We start from the raw sequence: 22,658 nt of genomic DNA, 5'->3' as shown, positions 1-22,658 counted from the left end.
TCCTCATTGTAATGATGTGTGGTTGTTGAAGGTGCCATACCGCCGAAAATTTAAAGCATACATAAGCATGATATGTATAGAATCAAGAATATGGACTTTTCAGTGTGTACTAAATATGAGATTCTCTTATTCTTATCTGGGGATGTTGAGATTAATCCAGGTCATAATTCTTCAAGTGAAGTTAAAACCCGTTCAAGTGCAAACGAGGACCAAATGAATACTATCTTAGAAATACTGCAAAGGCTAGACGGTGGACGAAAGGACATGATAAACGAACTTAAAAGTGTCCAACTGAAGCAACAAGAAATAGAAACAAAGCTAGACGGTCTATCATCACGAAGATCTGCTCTAGCAAGTGATGTAGCTCAAGTTAAATGTATGAAGACTGACGTCAAGAAGATAGGGAATTCAACCGGAACTTGGAAGAACAAGTTAATCGATTACAAATCCGAAACGATGAATTGGAAAAGAGGTCACGTAGGTATAATCTGCTATTCTACGGTATCGAAGATATGCCAACAGGAAACTGGGGCGAGGAAGAAAGCGTGGAAGAAAGCGTGGAAGAAAGCGAGGAAGAAACCTTACAGTGTTAGCAGTTAGCCTAACTTTTTCAGTGACTTTCATCTTTCATCGTTGATTTCTAAGGCAATTTGAGGCTTTGTATATGTTTGTCTTTTCTATGTTGTTCCAGCCTCAGAACATCAGTTCTCTCTTCTTCAACAGTTGCCGCTAGCGTCGATCCCGTCGTATGAATGTGTGTATGAGTACGCAAAAATGTAAGAGCGAATGGAGGATGAGTGAGGGAGAGTGACTGGTTTGTCCCTTCAGATGACGCACGGTTGGAAGTCGCTGAGAAGGCGTGTTAGCTTACCTCAATTGGTGGAGCCCTGGACCGGTAATCCAGAAGATGTGGGTTCGAGTCCTACAGCTGGCTAACGTTTACCAGTGACTTTCATCTTTCATCGTTGATTTCTTAGGCAATTTGAGGCTTTGTATGTGTTTATCCTCTCTATGTTGTTCCAGCCTCAGAACATCAGTTCTCTCTTGTTTGGTAGTTATGTTTTCAATGGCTTGGCCTCTCTCTTTCTCTTTTGACCCACGGCAAAGGGCTTGGAGGCCCCTACTGGGAGGTTATCCCTACAAAGAGGAATTTAATGTGAAAGACAAAATAAAATTCAGATCTCCACTATACTTGAGGTCTTCCTTCACTAGGTTAGTGTGAGGCCTGCTTGAGTAGTTGAAAGTCCAGTGTTGTACTCCTTACTGAAATATGGTATCGCGATACTGATACTAGTTACTTGAGAAAAAGGTATCGGAATACCGATATCGATACCTTGTTTTTAAAGTAACGGAGTACCGCAACCGTTACCGAAAAATTACTGAAAATGGTGCAACATAGAAATATCGCTTACGTCAAATGTTTGGCAGTGAAGCTACGGCAGATTTCATATGTAGCTCGGACGCATTATGCTTTACTTTATCATGGTTTCGCTAAACTTTTATCTCGGTTAGTACGGACCGTCCTTTTATCAATAGCTGGTTCTCGAAGCCGTCTTCAGTGATCCTTGCAGGCCGTGATCTCTCCGGCAGCCGACAGAGGCCAGTGTGGCAATTACGTTAGTGTCAGGCCCACACATACCGTGGAGTCCAATGCCCAAGGAATCCTATCCGAAGTTAAGAATGCCACACCATATATGAGCGTGGCACAGTGGGACACGGTCGCTTATAATGGAATCCAGAGCGCACTGTCAAAGGCTTAAACTCTGTTCGTTCATCTCAGTTCTTTTCTTGAACACAGCGTGGTTATTTCCTCCAGTTTCAAAGAAAAACAGTGAACATGTGTTTGGTATAACTCCAGAATTCCGCTTCCGGAGCACGTAGGTGTGTTCACAGGCTTGTTGTCGATGGTTAGGAGGACCCTTGACAATGAATAAGAGTAAGAAATATGGTAAGTGATGAAAGGGTGGGGCACTAAAAAGTATCGGTATCGGTAACGATACGGAGATCGCGTTACCATAATTTCTAACGGAAATACTTTTCCGATACTGATTTTAAAAAGTATCACCGGTACGCATTCCGATACCGAAAAAAGTATCGATTACTGTAACGGCGTTACATGCAACGGTGATACGTACAACACTGGTTGAAACTAGCGCAAGCAGCAGAAACGCGCATCGTGAAAAGCTTTGCAAGAAAGCCAATATACACCCTCAAGAGTACATGCCTATTTTCTCTTTTTACTGCTGATTTAGATACTTTTCGGGGCTCACGTGCCTGGGGGAGGGGGGGGGGGGCTAGTTCGGGCCTTTTTATTGCCTAAAAATACAGGCCTTGGTCATTGCATTCGCTGTTCTATCCCCTCCTTATGCTTCGAGTGAATATTTTTAACCCATCGTGGCATCGGAATAAGGAAAGCCAAGGTGAAATCCCGACTTGAAAGTAGGTAATGTGTGCTTATTTTGCGTTCCTTATCACCAATCACACTACCTATCATCTATCTCTACGGGGTTCATATTGACATATCGCACTTCTACGTTCGACCTGAATAAGCGCGAACAGAAATTTATCATTCATAGGTATTCATAGTGGCTAGGACATAGAAGGGGTACATATGAGTCGGCGCTGGTCATCTGCACCAGGTTCTTTGGTAACCATTTAAGCTTTTGGGAAGGAAGGCGCACTGGATTAAACTATATTATTACTGCTTTTATATGTGGGGTACTTCTGCCACGTAAGTGCTAGACAAAAGTTTATGCTACACGCTGCGGAGCATCCTTTCCTCATGGTGACAGGCTAGCAGCGAGTGGGACAGTACAGACTTTCAAGCAGGTGAATGGGTTACCTAGGCACATGTCTGTAAGTCCGTACGGTCCCATTCGCTGTTAACCTGTCACGCTGAGGAATGCTCCATGTGTTGACATAGTTCCCAAAGAACTCGGCCCAGGACGCACTCCCCAGGGTGTCAGTCGTCTCGTTGCTCACCTCTGTGAGGCCAACAACGGTGAGCTCTTTAACCCCACCACCACCACCACCACCACCACGACCACCGAGTGCGACAAAGCGTGCTCCGTAAACTTTTGTCCAGCACTGTACTGCGAGTAATCTTATAGAATTTTAATTGAAGTAAACTTCATTTCACGGAAATTTCCCAACTCCACTTCACTTTTTTTGCTACTACCACAAGACATGTCATATCTACCGGGTTCCAATATAAAGTAAACCCGATATACAATGGTGGTAACTGGACAAATAATGCGATAACTGTCTTTCCAGACGCGCACGTTGTCAGTCGCGCTCACTTCTCTGTCAAGTTAATGCAAGGAGCGGTAGAAGAACATGTGACCCGCCATTTCTGTTTTCCTCATACTTTTGTTAGACAAGTACTGTTCTTACCTTTCTGCTGTTATTAGCAGAAGCATTGAAAATTGATTAGAAGTGGCCCTTTTGCCTCGCTGGCTTGGCAGGGAGATGCCACGATATTCCACGTTTAAGAATACACCGTTTAAAATCCCAGATGTTCAAAATTCGAGATTTCTAAATTACCTCTTTAATATGAAGAATGGCGGAATGATAGTGTTGAATAATACGTATTAGTGAGAATCCTCGCAGTGCTGCGTGATTATCACGTCGGTAGAATTCATTGCGAGAATAATAAAAGCCAGTTTTTTAGCGACCCTTTAACTTTTTATGGCGGGCACATCAGAGCAGCAGAAATTGTTAGAATACGGTTTGGTTAGCTTTCAGATGTTAGGTTAGTTTAGGTGTGTCTTTTGGCAGTTCACTACACTATTGGAGGGCCCCAGCAAGCGCGCAACGCTGCGCTAGCGCCGTTTGGGATTTTGAACATATGGGATTTCAAACGGTGGGTTCTTAATGGCATTTCGCAATATAACTGTAGAGGAGGTGGGGTCTCTCTACATGAGTCCTGACCGGCGACGATGGAATGTCCCAGCGGGCAGATGGTCGTGGCCTTACGCTAGGACGGTGCCGGTAGAACTGGATGGCAAGAGCAGTGGCGCGCGCCAGCAGAAGCACGTCTTCATCGTAGTCCACGGGCCGCCACACACCCTTGGCGGCAATGGGGGCCCGCTGATAATTTTTTGCGTGCGGAAACGACGAGTTCCGCAAGTATTTTTTAGCAATTACACGCGTTTTCAGTTTATGGCGAAACGAAAAAAAAACAACATTGCGTTGATAAGGCAGGCTTCGAAATTCAACACAGAAAAGTAAATATAGTTTAATTAAAATTTCACAATACCGCCTACGGTTCATGGCTCACAACGTCCCGCAGATAAATGTCGCTACTCGCATATTTTTGCGTAGCCTGCCTTTAAATTTTTTGTCATGGCTACTGAAATGCCCTGTATGATCGTATCTTTAGACCGGAGCTGTACCTATGCATGGTTCAAAGTGTTCCCCAAGCCAGGTGCCTGCTCGAAAGTATTTCACCTTGCTCGAAGGTATTTCATCTAAACAACTGTAGGTACACGTCGCATGCCTATACCGAACTCCACGTAGACATTCTTTTTTCTTTACAGATGCACATGCGCACCTTCATGACGGCTTGCTGAGGTGTCGCTTTACACCTTGCAGTATTGCTCTATACCCGTATCGAAGTGCCTTTTCTACGCCTTGATCATAAACATGTGTAACCTACACAGGTAGAGGTTTATTTCCCGGAGTGTTTGATTTATAGTGCTCCTCGAATGTCTCATATTGCGTATCTTTTCAAAGGAAATTATGTTTTCTTTTCTTTCGCTTTATTGAAGAAAGCAACGTTCTGTGTGTGAACACATTTGAAAAGTAAACATTACTCAAAGCAATACATACCTACCACACGTTGCGGTGATACAGCTCTATTATAATAATTAAACTACAGTTGCTTTTACTAGGGGAATACTAAAGACTATACATGATTGGGTAGCCGATACGTGACCTGCGCGAAAGAAACCGTCATTCGTCAGAACAGTGTTTTAAAACACGAACTTTATTCCACAGAGATGCATTCATTTAAAACGGTGCTTCCCAAACCACATGGGTAATTTCACTTGTCTTTAACTTGACAATTTCACGCTGCGCCCTGCATCTCCTTGTTTTTCTTTTTATTTGTTGTTCTATTTTTTCTATCGAGAAATTCATAATCGCCGCATGCCATGTCTGGATCCTTCCTGCATAGTCGCTTCCACGTCACCTTGCCTTCCTCTTTTGCGATGGTTGTTGTTTTGTTGTACCACTTCTTCGTAAACGCAGCATAAAAATTTGGAGGATCGAGGAATTGCCACGCTTTCTGTTTTTCTTGAATCTTACACGTTTTTTTGGACGACCACCACGAAGTACTTCATAAGAAAACAAGAAAAGAAAAAGACACGATGAGACTCTCAGGCAAAAATCTGATCATTTCAAATACACGATAACCAATATTAATTTGAAGGAAAACTCTTCTTGTAGAAGGAAACTAATTACACGTGTCTGTACCTCAAACCATAACATTGGTTCGAAGCAGACCAAAAATTATATTTAAAAAAACGCTGTTCAGATCGCAAAGTGTACTGATTTTTCCAAATGTTTCCAGTTGGCTTCTTGCGTTTACTTCGCCTACATGATGAAAGCACCGAAAGACGTGCACTCCATTTTCAAAGCTTATCAGAATTATCAGAATAAAAGCTTATCAGGACCTCTCAATAAATAATCGCTGCACCTAGCCAGTCAACGTTGTTCCAGCAAGTCAACTTGACCGAAATCACAGATCAAGGTACAACATGGATAGGACACATCGTCAGGCGTCTAGCAGCAGAGCTTCCATCGTGGCCTACCATGAATGGCGCTCGAACAAGACATCACCACCACTACCATTAGGTTCGAAAATGCGTGCTCCCAGCTAGTTAGCTCAATAATGGGAGCTTCTGCTAAGCTACTTACCGGGTGCAGTTTACTTTGAAAGTGTAAGCAAAGCAAGGAACCCCAAGAGCGTCAAAAAAAGCTTGGCCAAACTGATACGAGTCTGTGGAATTGTCTTCCAACAAGCAGTTGAAGAGCTTTATGTCATCCGAGCAGTTGGTTCTGAAAGTTCCACATTGCACGATGAACGTATCTCATTAAAAAAGACGAGTGCTTTGCCCGCACCGTCTGCAAGTTATATATTATAGACAAAGGCATATATTTATTTGGCATCCTATCTGCTTTTCTAGAGTAACACTCGAAGTGGAAAGCAATATACAGGGCGCATTTCGTTTTTAACGACATGAAACTTTTATGAACAAGTTACGAGAGCGACATAAATCTCGTTCTTGCTGGTGGGCTACAGTGAACATTCTGTGTTTAGGAACACTTACATTTACGTAGCTTGATCCAGAGTTGATCTGAACGCAGCTACGCCGTGCCGAACCAGCGGAAGGCACGCTAGCACCTTCGTTGAAATAATGAGAGAGAAGGTTCGGGCTATCCCACTCGTGCTACACGAATGTCTGCCTTTAGCGGGGAACGATGTTGCCCTCCGCTGTGGCTATATCAACCTGTTGTTACGCGTTACCGCTTGATATTACGGCATTACGTTGAAGGTATGTGAGTTCATCAATAGGTTTCCCGCATTCAAGCTACTGAGTTTCGGAAAACCTTCAGGAACGCAACCTGAGCATCGGCGCTGTCACAGGACTCCATGATCAAGTTGCTTCGATGCCCAATAGTCCAGATTGGATATGACTGTGAACAAGTATCACCTCATCGATCGCTTCCTCATTTATACTGAACTGAATAAATGTTGTACAACGCTCCTGATGATCAATTCACGGCACGAGATCGTAGCTCGGAAAGTTCAAACGGGGAAACAACATGGTCTCTTGGATTTTTTCAGTTAACATGCATCTTACATACTCACTAGAATCACAAAAAGCGCCAAGGCTCACAATGTTCATGACTAATACTGAATGCAATATATTGTTCCATGATAACGGCGTAGACCCCTGTAGCACGAGTGCGATAGCTCAACCATTCACTCGCTTTACTTCCTCTATGCACTGCTAGAGTGTCTCTCCCCCAGCCCAGCACGGAGAAGCTGCGTTGTCAACTCTGGATGAAGCTGTCTCTACGATTAGAGACAGTGAATATTTAGACTTCTCCAATTTCTAAAAGAAGGTCCTGAACGGAACACATAAATTGATACCCCTATCGCCAGATTCTGTCATGGGTATCAGCCGAAATCACGTCTATCAGAAGCGCACAAAGGAGGGGCCCCTTCGGCGTCGGCGGCCTATGTGGTCCATCAACCGGATTATATCAACAGCAAATCACCATCGACTCCAATCAGTTGTATCGGACCATAGCATGTGGTCGTGCGATGTTGGATGGATGTTTTCTTTCTGCACTCGCTTTTTACTTTTTATATTTTACTAAGCAATCTACCAAGCAATAGCGAATACCAACTGAGTTTCTAACAGGTGGGGTATCAATACACCTGGCATTTGTCCCTTCGTAACGTGAGGCCCTCTCAGCACCACTGTAAGAGGTGCTTCATGAAACAGATTTGATTTTTAAAAGAATAGCTGCGTCTTTGCCACTGTGCCGAACGTTTCCAAACGTGATGGTTTTAGATGGAGATGTTTTCCGGTAAATTTTGAGCTGCACTCTTTTTGCAATGCTACTGAGTTCCATTGGAAACCTCTTAAAGGGGCAGTGACATGACTCGGAACATGGCTCAAAACCCCGTTTCATTCGTCGTGTCGTCCCTGAAGAGCAACCACGCAAAATATTTTCGCTGCGCAATAAAATGCCTAATGTGCATGTGATTGATCATATGTATTGTCAATGTCAATACATGGGCAAAACCACTGGGACCGAGCAACCTCTGCCGGCCGGCCCGATCTCCTCTCGTGATCCCTCCCCGGTGCATTCATTTCCTTCTTTCTCTTTTTTTTCTTTTGAGCACACTCGCTTAGGGTCAGTTCTCACTTGGCGACGCCCGACGCGACGTCGTGAGCTGGAGGGCGGAAATAGACGCGCATTTCCAGCGTTGTGAGAGGAGAGACGTCGAGCCAAAAAAAACTGCCATGCCGATTTCTTTCACGACGCCGGCGAGAGCTGCCGAGAACGATAGCTGGCGACCAATAAGGTGACACAGAACGGCCACGCCTCCTGAGTTTTCCTCTGCTATGGACGACGGAATGCCACTGTGGTGGGAACATGAAAATCGTGCGCGCTGACGGAGCGGCGAAAATGCACCTCTACTTCAGCCGCCTGTTCACGACGTCGCGTCGGGCGCCGTTAAGTGAGAACTGGCCCTTCTGCCCGCTTCTGCTGTGCCGTTATAGCCTACGTCATGAGCTCCATGATTAGGCCGTAATGGCTATCCCCTCCCTATCGGTGCACTTTTTTTTTCAACGGTGGCCTCTAGCTCAGTGCTGGGCCCCCTGGTCATAGTTATTTTGCCGGGGATCATTGTATTTGTCGCAAAACACGCATCAGCCAAAAACATAAAGAAAATAGGGTCACCTTATTGTTCTATCAATGTCTCGTGAAATCGTTATTTTCACGTTTCAATTCTGGCGTAGTAGTTTCTCTGTATCGGAAAGACAGTCAGGCGATCACGTGGTTCCTTGGCTCTTAGGTGTGCCACCGCGCGCGCGGTGGCACACAGTACAAAGCCACAGTGCTTTGTCCTATTCAGCTATCGTGTGACAGGAGCACTGATGTGACCCCCAATTTTTTTTCATTTTTTTTTTTTTGCTGTGGCGAATATAGAATAAAAGCAATAAAGAATACTATGACCTCCTGCGAGAGAACGAGGGGCGCAGGTGACCTAAAGAGCGCGCACGATGCCTGTGTTCGGCACACCTTTGAAAAAACCTCCACTCCTGGAAATAGCGCATCGGAGAATGAAAACGTGGTGACGTAGCGTGTTCCTCTGACATGTGACTCGTGACGTAGATCGGCGCGGCTCAAGCGAGTACACTCTGCGTAGCATAATTTGAATTTCTTCCACAGACGGTAATTCGGGTTGGTGTGAACCATTATTTGAACCGGTTACCGAATTTTTTTAATGGTTCAGTTCTGGTTCACCTCCAAGATATCGCCAATAGTTTCAGTTCGATTCAGTTCCGGTTCGGCTAAAAATAACAGGTAATAAGGGTTTCCGCTTCAGTTTCGGGTTCGGTTCGACTCTTAGTTTCCTGGAGCCCGATATTCAACTTGTCAAATTCGAAGTAGATTTGCACACAAAGTGAGTCAGCCTATTTTTGCGGCGACGTACTGCACGTGCAGCAGGGTAGGACTGCGGATAATTTCGGTCACCTGCAGTTCTTTTGACGTGCGCTGGAAAAACTCCGACACACGGTGCTGGGGGCGATGTTTACCTCCCCTACTCTGCTACCGTCTTCGACCGGGATCGAACCCGCGATCTTGAACTCAGCAAGCAAACATTTTACCGACTAAGCTACCGAGGCCGGCTTCAACTTGTCGTTATCCCATAACGTCCGTTGAGTGCATCACTTCGCCCTGTGATTCGCGAAGAGCTCCTGCGCAATCCTACCAAAGCGTCTTTACTTTACCTACCAGAGCGCCTACCAGAACGCGTGAACTTTAAATGTAATGATAGTGCTTAAAATGGCAGATTGGGCCAGTTATTACATGATAAAGGTTTGTGAAACTTGGAGCAAACATACACGAACAGGAGGACGGCACACCACACAGTTCCTGCAGCTGCGTGGTATGTCGTCCTCCTGCCCGTGCGTGTTTGCTCCAAGGCTCACGAACATCAATGATAACGCATGCGATGTCGAATTTGAAGATCGGGACCCTGGTGTATTTAAAACATAGCACTCCCTTCTAACCTGCATTTTGCGAAAAAGCTTGGTGGATCATTCTCCTAAAGTAATGGCAAATAAACAAAGCAATAGAGTGTAAACGTTACATCACGGTCGGTACACCTTCCCTCCGTTTTAGACCTTCATGACGCGTTCGTTCTGCTGACCCGACATCAGAAGAAAACAAAATCATGCAATATATGTGGTAATTGCACACACTGTTTACACTTACACGGTATATTTTTTGGGGTTTGCCAGTTCTGTATGGTTAGGGTGTGTTTGCGACGCTAATATGTAATCCATGGCTTTATCATGCGTTTGGCAGCACTTGTCTGTTGCCTGGGCACTTCCATACTGCGCTTCATCTGTGGATATATTTCCAGCGCCGCACCATTTTGTACCTACAAAGTTTTTATAAGAATGATTAAGCATGCATAGGACAGAAGAGGGGCGTGTATGCTTGACATAACCATTATGCACTGAACACGTTTCTATATAAATAAATACTAGTATACAACCTGCGAACGCCTGTGCGCTGGTACCGGTACGAAATAACCTATGTTGCGTCTAGTTGTTACGTTATTCGTCGCGGAGTTCGCTTTCTAGAGACATCTGGAGGAAGAAACGAGGACCCCTCGATACAGGGTATGAGAGCCACCCTCCATAGACTCCTCTCCTCACGGACATACCACTTCATACACCAATGCGCACAACCTACTGACTTTGTCGAGAAAAATTGATTCGCAAAGCATACAAGCGGTCGTAAATGAGGATGATTGTACGAAAGCCTCACGGACGTTTGCTGCTCCCGGCAATGTGTGGGCTAAGGATCCCACACGAAAGCAGCACTGGGTAAAAGTGCTGTTCGTGGAAGGATTGGTCGAGTTGTTTACGACGTGGTGTTGGAAGGTGGGAAACATCGTCGCGTCTTCGCAGATCACTTGAAGGCTAGCGTGTCCCCGTCGCCTGTTTTAAATTTTTCCAGACCGCAGTTACCCAATACAGACCCGACCATACTACTTGGCCTCTGTGATCAAACGTCATGCATGTCACAGGAAGCATCGCTGTCAGCTTCCGTCATCGAGCCATCGCAGTACCCTCAACGACATGGTCGGTCTTTCGTACGGTATCCACAACTTGAGGGGGAGCAGTGTACTAGCTGAAGGATGAAGATGATACCTGGAGCGTGGGAGCAAGCATCACGGTTTGGCGCGCGAACGTAGGTCAGCCGCCACCTTGGTTGTCTAACATTAAACACTTCTTCTCTGGCGGTTGCCTCGTCTGGTAACATTGCTGTAGCTGTCAGCCATAATGATGTATTTTCCGAAAAATTCGTTACCAATGTCTGCTTGTAGCAATTATCAGTGATCAAGTCTTCTAAATGGACAATAGCACCATCAATCGCGCATTTAATCATTTGCTTCGTTGCTTTGCAGTGATGTCTGGGGGTCCACTCAGCTCAGTATCATGCGGCCTTATCCACAGTATTATCCGGCGACTATTGGGTAGACCCAACATGCCACTCTCGGAAAGCTCGCGGCGTGTCAGCAACACTGTGTGACCTGGTGCTGTAGTCACTGCCTTCTTAAGCACTTCCGGGCATTGGCACTTCCGGAAGTACAAGACGTAATTAGGCAACGTTAGGAGTCATCCCAAACTTTGCCGTCCCACATTAACACGTCGCCCTGTTCATGAGGAACGTGGGACATTCTCCATGGGGATTCTCCTGAGGGTCAGGTGCCGTGGTCATGATAACTCCAATATCATACATGTGTTTTACCCTACGCGGGGCACAAATCTCGATAAGCGATAAGCGATTGCCATACTAACGAGGTAGATTTATGTAGTGTCTAAAGCGAGCATTTCCGATTAATGGGGTCACACTAACTAGGGTTCACTACAGGATTCTATTGTTTATTTTTTTGCGTTGTTTCTTCTATTGACATTGAATACTTAACAAAAGTCGTTTCACAATGTGAGGATGGCTTTTAAGTATGATACCATGAAGCAAACTAAGGCCGAAAGACACGTGTGCTTTCGTCCTTCATTTTCACCTTTCTAAATGGTCAAATTGGTTTCATTGCTGCTGATCAAGCCACATAACAAATGACGGCTTACAATGCGCTACATATTCTTTACAATGTGCTCTACATATGTGGTTATGTGTGTTGTATTCTTTTTGAAGCATTTGATATTTCAGAGAGCAACAGACAATGTTCTGAAATATCTAGTCTAGTGGCATTGTGTCCTGTCGGCTATGCGTGGCTCCTCGCACGGACGCTCATGCGGCGGCACTTTTTGAAATGCACGTGCGAACGAGCGGTTACCATGATCACCCTCGTTTTTGTCTCTGCTTCTATAAAGCCTGGAACGTTCTACACCAGTGAGTGGAATTTATTTTGAGTTTCTTAATGTGCGGTGCACTTTCTTTGATTTTGATTGCGTTTCAGTCTCATATACCCTTCATCTGAAAATTTACACTCCCGCGCTATACTTTCGGGAAAAAGCGAGATAGTAGGATGAGAGACTATCCTCGCTGAAATCATTCCGCGTCTAACAAATCCTGAAACAGCACGTTCATTAAAATATTCGTTCTCGAATTTTGATACCCAAACGAACCGAAACCATGGTGATCGGCAACGCAAGTAGCACACTGCTCATTTCACGTCAGAGGGCCACGTGATTTGGGGCGATGGAGATGCAGAGAGTCCGCTTTCCGGCCCATATAAGTCTCCGTCGGCGTAGATGATGCGCTCTTGATGAACGCTTTTTGGGTTTTGGCTAGGGTTGTAAATCCTGAGCCATATTAGCAGTCCCAAGATTTCCGGACTTTTTGCTGTCAATCCCGGGATCCCGGGACGGGATATGGGAATTGTGACGCGTTCATATAGTGCTTTCAGGTATAGCCCTTTGCGGGTCAGAATTTTCTGACCCGCATTCGACCCGTACTCGCAGGTGCAAATCTTCACCCAACAGACAACCTGCGTCTTGTTACAAATGGAGACCCGCGATGGTGGTGATGTGATAAAGAAAAAAATGGGGATGTGAGACCCGCATCTGCCCGCAGCCCCTATATTTTTTTCTAAGATCTCACACGCGTTCGACCCGCTGCCCGCAACGCGATGAACGCTGACGAGAAAACAGAGTACTCCCTGGACTATGCCTGATGATTAGATGTGTCTGTGTGCGTGGTTTCTGGTACGACATCAGCGCAGGGGCAAAAAGGTGCAAATCCGTGTTGCTTTGTGACTTGAGACATGATGACGAGAAACGCGACATGGACAAAGAAGGACACGCAGGCGCTGTTGCACCCTAATGGTGTGAGCATTTGTTCTGCCCTTGTCAACGACGTTTTACATCATCTTTCGGGCCACTGCAGTGCAGACGCGTAAGAAATTGAGTTACCCGGTATAATCTCTAATAGTGTTTTAGTAAAATGCGCCAACTGCACTAGACCCGCTACCTGCTGCGCCGTCAACAATGACGCCCGCACACGACCCGCTACACGCACTGCACCCGCCACTCGTAACAAGCTGCGTGTGCCCGCAGGTCCCGCGGGCTTCATAAGGAGATGCTAGAAGCAAAGGTGGCGCTGGCTCTGCATTAAAACGTGGGATGTACCATATTGTGGCGGCCAGTGTAGCCATGTGCCAGTGCTGTCTGCGCGCTGTTATTGGCAGCTCGGTTTCAATGGAGAATATTGTTACTGTAATCAACTTATGAGGAAAAAATGTGCAGTAAGTATAAAATAGACATTAAGTTACTAATACTGCGCCTTTCCAGTGCTGTAATTACCTGTTCGAGAAAGAAAAGGAGGCCTTGAGTGCAAGGGGAAGCTAGCAGAGTTTCGGTTCAGAGTTGCTGACAGCCGGCCACGGTTGCCGGCTAAAGCTAATTACGTGCGTGCGGCTTTGACGCTCGCTGCATGACGAGAAACAATGCTGCTGAAACAACTGACCAGAAATCCTTGACTAGATCGTTAGAACGTGTGGGATTAGGGGGAAAGGACCCGTGGATGATTCGCGTGGGAGGTCAACTTCGATGGAGTAATGAAACGATTGAAAGACTGGTTTGACCTTGGGGATGGTAATGCTGGTGGTCCCTCCTTTGTGGGAATGCCGCCACAGCCGAAAAATATTCGTCTCTCCCGGAAGAGCCTCGTAAGCGCACAAACAAACATACCGCCTCAGGTGCATTCTGTCGTCGCTAAAGACATGGGGCCCTGACACCATAGGAATCATAAGGATGATTTCTCCTTACGATTTCTATGCCTGACACTCTTACGTTCAACTTTCGGGTGCTTGTTTTCTTCTTTTTACACAATTAATACACATTGAAAAGACAACATATGGAAAGGGGAGTGTCACTGAGCGAAGGCAGCAGAAAATATTACATAACGCGAATTGGAATGATTCAATGGCTCGGCGACCCCGTGGAAGAGGTGGTACGTCACAGCAGAAGCTCGCCGAGAATTCTTTGGGGCTCTGACCTTCTTTCTTTTTAATGTAATGGCCCTCTTCCTGGACATGTGGATTACAGTTTTGAAGCCAGTGCAAAGAAGCTTCCCAGGCCGCAGGATCGTGGTGAATATTGTTTTGTACTGTACACCGGCAATAGATCGGCAACCCGCTGGGGCAGGAAGACTAGAGCTCGGGATGCGATGACCAGAAAGGCTGGCACGTGAGACAACATTTCTGTCGGCATACCTGCTTATGGTTACGAAGCTAATCCAGACAGAAGATTTCTTGCCGCACTTCCCACGACGGAGGGAAAAAAGGTTGCGAGGGCCAAGCGCTTAGAACATCATGAAGGCCAAAGGTAGTGTTCGCTCTCGCAAACTCCCTTCGGACTTGGCCTTCCTGCACCACACACCGTGTTAAACCCTTTCCCCACTATTCCCACTGTTGTTGTCATGTCAGCATGTCTTCGTTCGTAATAAAGTGTTTGGCTGGTGGTCTTGCGAATCTTGCTGCACTGTATCTGGAGTTTTGTTTCCCGAACTGCGTTTGTGCTTCGGGCACAAGTCATGGCCGTGTCATGCGCGCTTCCAAGATGTCAGACAATATATTCTGCTATATCTGGAGTATCTTTCCACAAGTGAGCGTCAATGTTCACTAACATTCACTAATACCTTTATTGAAGTCATAGAAATAGTCAAATCATTATTTCTATTCATAGGCGATGGAAATTGTTGAGGTGCCGTAGGTCTTACCTCTGCCGAAATTGCAAGTTTCCCCGCCATGACCCCATACTTTTAAGACAGTGGCTTCAAAGCATATCTGAGCAGTCTTTTCACCCTTCTCAGACTCAAAGGATAGGTTCCAAACACGTCGAGCCCTCATGCTTTTACTTTAGCCGCAACAAGAAATGGCTGAAGCCAGGTGCTATCCCCACTATTTTCTCCTGGAAACAGGATAGCAGCACGGCAGTATATGTTGTGATGCAGAGAGTTCAATACACGCTTTCGGGGTACTAGCAGCGTTTCGTCGGGGGTCCATGATGGGGTCCATAATTATGTTTATTCTACACTTGTCCATGAAATATGCAGGAATGACACTTGAGCAAGATGCGGTACGTTAAAATTCATTTCATACGCAAAATGTGGTATGGCCTTTGAATAACAAGACAGATGAAAGCAATCTTGGAGCAAGGATGAGGTTGTGTACACACACGATGCCTGTCATGAAAATAATTACTTACATTTGTTTTATTACTTACTTACATAATTACATCTTGTCACCTCTGACAGGAGTAGGCAGTAATAATCAAGATTTGTAAGTAACTGTTCCAGAAAAGTACTAATGTCAGAGATATGCAATAGCTATGACTGAGGTGTAACTAACGTGTAAGTTCAAAATCAATACCTCAATTTCGAGCATTATACAGTGAATGCTCTTTCAGTCGAACGTCACATTAGAGAAAACTTATGCTCAACTCAAACACACCATGGTGCACAGAGATATTCACTCTGTTGTAAAGTGCAGTCCACTAGTCGAACTACTGCTTGGCTCAACAAAAAGTGCTGGATACTGGCTGTTGCAATTACTAAGTGTTTACTGTAGCACACAGTAAAGTACACCTAAAAATAGTTATTACAATGGATAAGCAAGTACTGAAAGCTGTTTTACGAAAGCTTTACTATTAATGATTGGCTCCACACTCTGGCGATACCTTCTTCTGAAGGTGATCATGCGCTTTCACCTGCTTGCGAGGCACGGTGCCACATTCATGTCATTCCAGAGCATATGACTGCGGATTCCACAGCCTGTGAAATTAGGATTTAAAAAAAAATGTGAAAATCAGATCCTGCAAGCAACAGATTTCAAAACACAGTCTCTATACATGCATATAGTGCAGTGAAATTCCTTCAAGTCAAAATGAATTGAGTAGAATTCTGTTTTGGTTAATCACATTGTCATGAACAATGTAGCATAGTTCTACCATAAAGTCCACTACATAGATTAAGGACCTCTGTTGGACCACTACAGCTCTGAGCCCGAGCATATCATCTTACTGGTGAAAGTGATCATGAAGCGGTTCCTGCTGTTGAGGCTGCGCTAACTGTCTCGCAAGATAACAGAGAAATACCAGAAGGCATACATGAGGAGCAATCTGACAAAACAAGTGCTCTTCATGAACCAGTGAGGCGGAGGTCACGACAAGACCAATAAACGAGTTCAACCAGTCGTGTTCGTTACATGTGCAAATTTAGGCGCCAAGTGTCCTACGTTTACTCAGAATTTTCGCTACAACTATGACAGCACAGTAGTGATAGATATAGCACTTGTTAACAATGGGCCGCTCAGGTTACATGCGACACGCACACGCACGATAAGATATATCAGAAAACAATGGAAATCATGTATCGATAGTGTGAACAATGGGTTCCCAGGTTTCAATAACATGCGCCGCCAGGATAAGGTAACGGTTAACTCAGGTAAACAATGGGAACTCACGTGTCGATAGTGTTTGATGGGCACCTCGATGCACGTTTAATGACATTTAATAACACGCAATGACATGTAATAACGCACAATGACATGTAATAACACGCAAATGACATGTAATAACACACAAATGACATTTAATAACAGGCAATAACATCTGATGACATTTAATAGTATTTTTCCGATCGGGTTGACGTCAGTCCGTTACCTAGTTTGGTTGCCGCGTCTGAGTGCCACGTAGTTTCGGTTCTCACCAAGCGCCCTCTAGTTTTCAAGCCTTGCCCGTCTGTAGTTTCGGTTTCGGTTTTAAATGAATGGACGCCAAGCTTGGTTGCTCCACGTGTAGTTCTGGTTTCAGTTTCGAATTCCTAGGCGTTGCCAGATGCCCTCTGGTTTCAAGCTATTGACCGACTGTAATTTCGGTTTCAAACCGCAGCACGCTAGTTTCGCTGTGACAACGTCAACGCAGGTTTTTTGAATGGTTGCCAGATGTCCCTCTAGTTTCAAGCTTTTGATCGTCTGTACTTTCGGTTTCATTTGACAAAAAAATAAATGCCTCGTCACAGCATGATTTTTTCCCCCATGCTACTTTGATAAGTACACTCAAATACTGATGTATATCAGAGACCAAACAACACTGTATATATTCCTTTTTTATTTCAGCACATTATTTTACTACTCTTTTATTCAACTAACGAAAGATATATACAAATTACCAGAGTCTTGCTTGACTTCATCCTTGTACAGAAGCAATCTGCAAAAAACAAAGGGAAAACGAAACATCCTGTGAATGCTCTTCTCAATCAGGACAAAGTCTAGGATGACTCAAATCTCGATCAGGTGCCATGCAACAACAACAAGCAGCATTATCAAAGAATCGGTTAACGTTTTCCACTTTTCTGATATGTCTCTGATACTATGTCATGCATTTGCATTGGAGTACGACGTTTGGAAGTAAATAACCCAGTGACAACAATCACTATAAAATAGAGGTGTTCTATACCCACGCATTTCCAAACTTGTGTTGCGCATTGCGACAACAGCATACAACGAATCGAGAAGCATTGCATGACTACGTATTGCGGTTACCAGCTGTGATGGTTTCGAAATAAAAATAACAAAAAATAAAATGGCATAAAGACAAGAGGTATACTCACATCCTTTCAAAGTTGCGTCGTCGATGAAGGTCTGATCGGTCTCAGTCGTCGACAGCTAGCTTATAAGACCCTTCATTTTTGTTTTATTTCAAGGGAAGGAAGGATCACGTGAATGCATCGTGGACAGCTTCTCCTTTCGCAGGAGCAGCATGTGAAATGCGATACCTCTTGCCGACGCGCTCTTTTTTCTTCTTCTTTTGGTATGATAACACAACCGCGAAACACCCGTCTGGCTTTTTCCAAACGCTCTTTGGGAACACCAGCCACACACACACACAAAAAGAAAACGTTATCGCCCTCGCAAGATGCATTTTCGACCGGTGGTATACGCTGTCTGCCACGTACGAGCTTCCAGCAGTGAGTGTGCCACGTAAGAGGCAAGTGATGTGAGTATTTCAAACCATTCTTGTGTTACAGTGTATCTTATAGCTAAATGAAATGCGGACATGTATTTGTTTTAAATTCTTTTTATTGTTTCGCTCAGATGAGACAGCAGAGACATGGTAGCCGATTTCGAAAGAGTGATACCGTAACCGCTGTGCTTTCCATTCCCAATGAGTCTTGCAATATTGCACACATTGCCGGGGCATCGTTCTATTACTTGCCTGGGTTCGAAGCTTATTTCACATAGCTTCGAGCACTCGAAGTTATAATAATTGTGCGCGACATTTGCTTCTTTCAAGCAGTGCCATAGTTGACGTGTATCATTTTACGACAGATTTACTCCGTATCTCGTCCGATGACCATTGCTGAGCCAAAGGCGTACGGCAGTTACTGCAGCTGGACATCGGTGGACGTAGATGTTATGGTCAATCTGAGTCACGGTAGTGCATTTTCCCTGTTTCAGTGTTGGTTTCGTAAATTCTGTTGTAGCTACGAAAACGAACAGGGAAACAGCACTCAGAAAGGACAAGGTGTAGCAGAACATCTCCGGGCATCTATTTACCATGACGACCTACAGTAAAATGAGACAACTCGTCATGGATTTCAATATTTATTGGTAAGCGTCTTTGGGTGACAACCTATTTTGCAACAGGTCAATTGTCATGTCGTTTATGTACACAGCCAGGCAATGGTAGCCAGTCTTCATTACGTAGTACATGATACATAGGCTTTCGGCCACCAGTTGCATTACGTCGACGTCACGATCACCGTAATAGCTGAATATGGAGCTCATCTGTTTTCCCCATTCGGAGACCAGGTCGAACGGGTGGTCGGATAGGTGTTCACACTTCCTGTGCACCCTGGCATACATTGTTTTTGAAGACTCCCACACAGTCTTTTTCGCGGCAAGGTTCAGAGGCAGGGACTGGAACAGGAAAATGTCTCTGGTTATCTTAAATGCTGCGACGAGCACTGTGTCGTCCGTTGACTTCGATGAACCGCATTCTAACACGTCATTCCAACAGGTATGAGGACGGCGACATTTTCCTTGGATTTGATGATCCTGGGTAACGTCCCGCATGCCGCACACATCATCACCCGATTGGGACCAGGAATCGCCAGCGTTGGCTGGCTGTTCGACATCGGACCAGTGATCGCCAGTCATTTCGTCGTCGGTGGTGGCAGGTAGTTCTCCGGAACTCAAGTCCTTCTACGACTTCCAGAAGGTTGCAACAGGTACTGCACCTTTCCGTTCCGAACGCGTCTTTTTATAATGCGGTGGCCCTTTCCAGGCTGCACACGTGTTAATTCGCTTGCATAAAATTGACCTTCAATAGGTTCTTCCTGCTGGTCACGTAAGAGATAGGTATTCGGCTAACCAATCTTGACTGCTCTCACCACAAAAATTTCACGCGTAAACGAACCAAGATAACTTTTGACTAACTGGTGTCTAGACTTTGCTATTCTGACAAGGTCACCAACGCGAAAACGTGGCTTCTCTGGGGGTTTGCTCGGAGTAGGATATAGCTTTTGTCTAAATAAATGTTCATTTTCTTTGTTGACATCCACAGGTCGTTCCGACAGAGTTCTATGAACACGATGATTATATGCTTTGACCAGAGGCTGTAAAATTTTCAAGTACGATTTATGTCCCTGATATTCAAAAGCACGATAAAGTGGCGTCATAAGACTTCGAATAGATCGTTCTGCAATACTTGCTTTCGTATTTGAATTAGAGTGGAAGAGAGATATCCCTTTTGGTTTTAAAAATGCTCCGACTGACTTATTGGTGAACTCTGTACCTCTGTCTGAATGAATCAGTCTCGGAGTCCCAATACGTCTAAAAGCGAGTCTCAGTCCACGTATAATTTCCGCTGCTCGTTTATTCTGCACAGGCACTACAGCAAGCATACGAGAAAATGCGTCGATACAAAACAAAAGATAGCGAAAACCCTTGTTGTATCTCGACAGTTTCTGAAGGTCTTTCAAATCTATTTGGAATATATCCTTCACACACAAAACGATGGTCTTCCGGAACTGACGTGGTCGCTTAAGTTCTCTGAAGAGAGAGTACACATCACTGGTTTCCAGGAACTTGGCAACCTTCGCCGGCTTTTCACCGATCGCTCGTGCGAGTCGTTGAACACCACCTAGAGCACCAGGATGGTATACGTCCACGTAAGCAGCCATTAGCACAATTTTCTTCCACGAACACGAAGACCGTCGAATGACAAGTAGGCATTTATAACGGCTGCCACGTCACCTTTGTACCAAGAGGGCGATCGATTGTGCAGTTCGTATTTTATAAGCTCGATGACGGAACTACTTGGAACAACGCGAGAATGACAGATAATCCTTCCCTCTTCATCTTACGCAAATACGGTCTTTAGCATCTGCAGAATGGCGAGGGCCTTCTTCCTGTGTCGTGCGGGAAAATGCGCCAGAATGTTTTCGTCCCGAAGGTAACCACAGTGTTCCTGTTGCGTTTCCAACGTGCTCAATACTGGTTCCATTCTCGAAGTCTCTTAGCCGCTCTTGTGATAACCGGAGAAATGCGTCGACGAGGTGTCTCAGGTGCGAACGTAGGACTACTGGCTGATGGCTCTGCAGTCTCCTTGTCAAGTCGAGATGGATGTACGATAAGTGTCGGTATATTTAGCTTGACCAATAGTGGTAGGATCCTCTCGAGATACGCGGGTCGCCACACATTTCGCGCTCTTGTGACCAAATAATAAACAAGGTCTACAACGTTGGTATTTGGTATTTGTTCACCATTGACAATGAGCTCAAACGTTTTACTATTCCAGCCGAGCACGGGTTTTAGTAAACGCAGTAATTGGCTTGCTCTCATCTTGTAGCCGCTGCTCATAAAATTAACGATGGCATCTTCCTCCTCGTCCGCTTGCATCTGTGTCTGCTCTCTTGTCGATGGCACATGATTTGTCTCCTCACCTGCTGCACTAGGCTGTCTTAATGTGTTCGCGGGAGGATGCAATAGCTTGTGCAAGTACTGGATGATCTCCTTGGCCTTGATATCATCAGGCTCCTGTTTATTCAATATCGACGGAATAGTGCTTTCCCGATAGGGAACAAGCTCGTATTTCTGCATTATTTAAATGCCGATTGCTCTTGCGATGCTTTTGCCCGCTAAACTTGAAACGAGACCTAACAAGGGGGGCAACAAAAATTGCAAAAACCCGCCAGACTGATGAAGAATCCGTTTAACTTTCTTCACATCTGCACGGTCTTGCCTGGAAGCCAGTGTCCTAATGGGTGTTGCAAAAGGCTGCAATTGCTTTTTAACTTTCGGCGGTACGTCGATGTTTCCTTTGCAGAGGTTCATACAAATCTCCCTGATTGTTCGTAGCTGTTCCCTGCTGGCATGTTGAATCAGGTTGTAACGATCTTCCCCTGTCTTTGCTTCAGCGATCATACGAAGGAAACGAATGTGTTTGTTAAGCCTTTTCATGACCTGTATACGATCTGTCTGTGATCATCCGGGAAAATGTTGGTCCACACCTTATAGTGATCGTTGCTCTGTTGAGACAAGTCGATAACTGAGTAGGAGTATGGTTTCTGACAGGCATCTTTATATATCGTGGGCAACAAATCATTTCGCCCGAAAATCTGCCTGGACAGCATACGCAGCTGGTCTGTAGTGCGTGGTGAACGAAATAAAACGAGAGCTGTGCTATTGAATTGTATTGTGCGATACAAAGGGTCGTTGACGAACAGGTATTGCGAGATGAACACAGCCGTGATTGACAGGTGGTGACACCTAGCGATATAAAATTTGCAGATTTCTTTGAGTCTTTGCCGGTCGGCTAAACAGTCGTCAAATATAAATAATGAGTGGCTATAATTCTCCGGATCTGCAGGGATGTCTTGACTGAAATTTACTTCAGGAAGAGTATCGAATACCGGCTGCTTATAAAGATATATATACCATATTTGCTTGAACGGTTTGTCAAAGAGGACAGCTCTGTGTTTAATTAGTCGTGCCACGAAGGTGGATTTCCCACTTTGACTAGCCCCTGAAATTGACACCGAGGCAGGCGTCACGAACCTAAAAGGTGCTATCACTGTCATTTCGTGCAAGGGAGTGAAGTCTGGTCAAGATACGTTTCGTTAGATAAACAAGTCCGTGCTTGCAAACTGCAGGGAGAAAAAGCAAACTGCAAAGGTAGGTTCGACTGCAGAGTTGACGATGTAAAAAAAAAAGAAGACTCCTCAAGGTTGCCATGCTGGCAACTTCTTATATAAGAACTGTCTGACGCTCAGCTCCTTCACTCTCGAACCTCCTTCTGAGGAGGTATGGTGTTCAGAATGATGAAATATTTTGCAGTGTTCTAACATGTGCTCCTTTTGTTTTCAGC

General features: G+C 45.0%; 1 protein-coding gene across 1 annotated transcript in view; it reads right to left on the bottom strand.

The window, feature by feature from the left end:
- Positions 1–4,964: 4,964 nt before the first annotated feature.
- The window catches only part of LOC135378867 (uncharacterized), a 48,197-nt gene continuing 30,503 nt past the window's right edge, over positions 4,965–22,658 (bottom strand). Inside the window, exons 5-7 of the mRNA XM_064612017.1 lie at positions 10,027–10,195; positions 5,920–6,060; positions 4,965–5,336 (exon numbers count right to left, since the gene is read on the bottom strand). Coding sequence (XP_064468087.1) covers positions 5,069–5,336; positions 5,920–6,060; positions 10,027–10,195 — 578 coding nt within the window. The 3' untranslated portion in view covers positions 4,965–5,068. The remainder of the gene's footprint in view (positions 5,337–5,919; positions 6,061–10,026; positions 10,196–22,658) is intronic.

This window comes from Ornithodoros turicata, chromosome 1 (assembly GCF_037126465.1).
Source record: "Ornithodoros turicata isolate Travis chromosome 1, ASM3712646v1, whole genome shotgun sequence".
Lineage (NCBI taxonomy): Eukaryota > Metazoa > Arthropoda > Arachnida > Ixodida > Argasidae > Ornithodoros > Ornithodoros turicata.
This window is presented reverse-complemented; position numbering and strand designations above follow the sequence as displayed.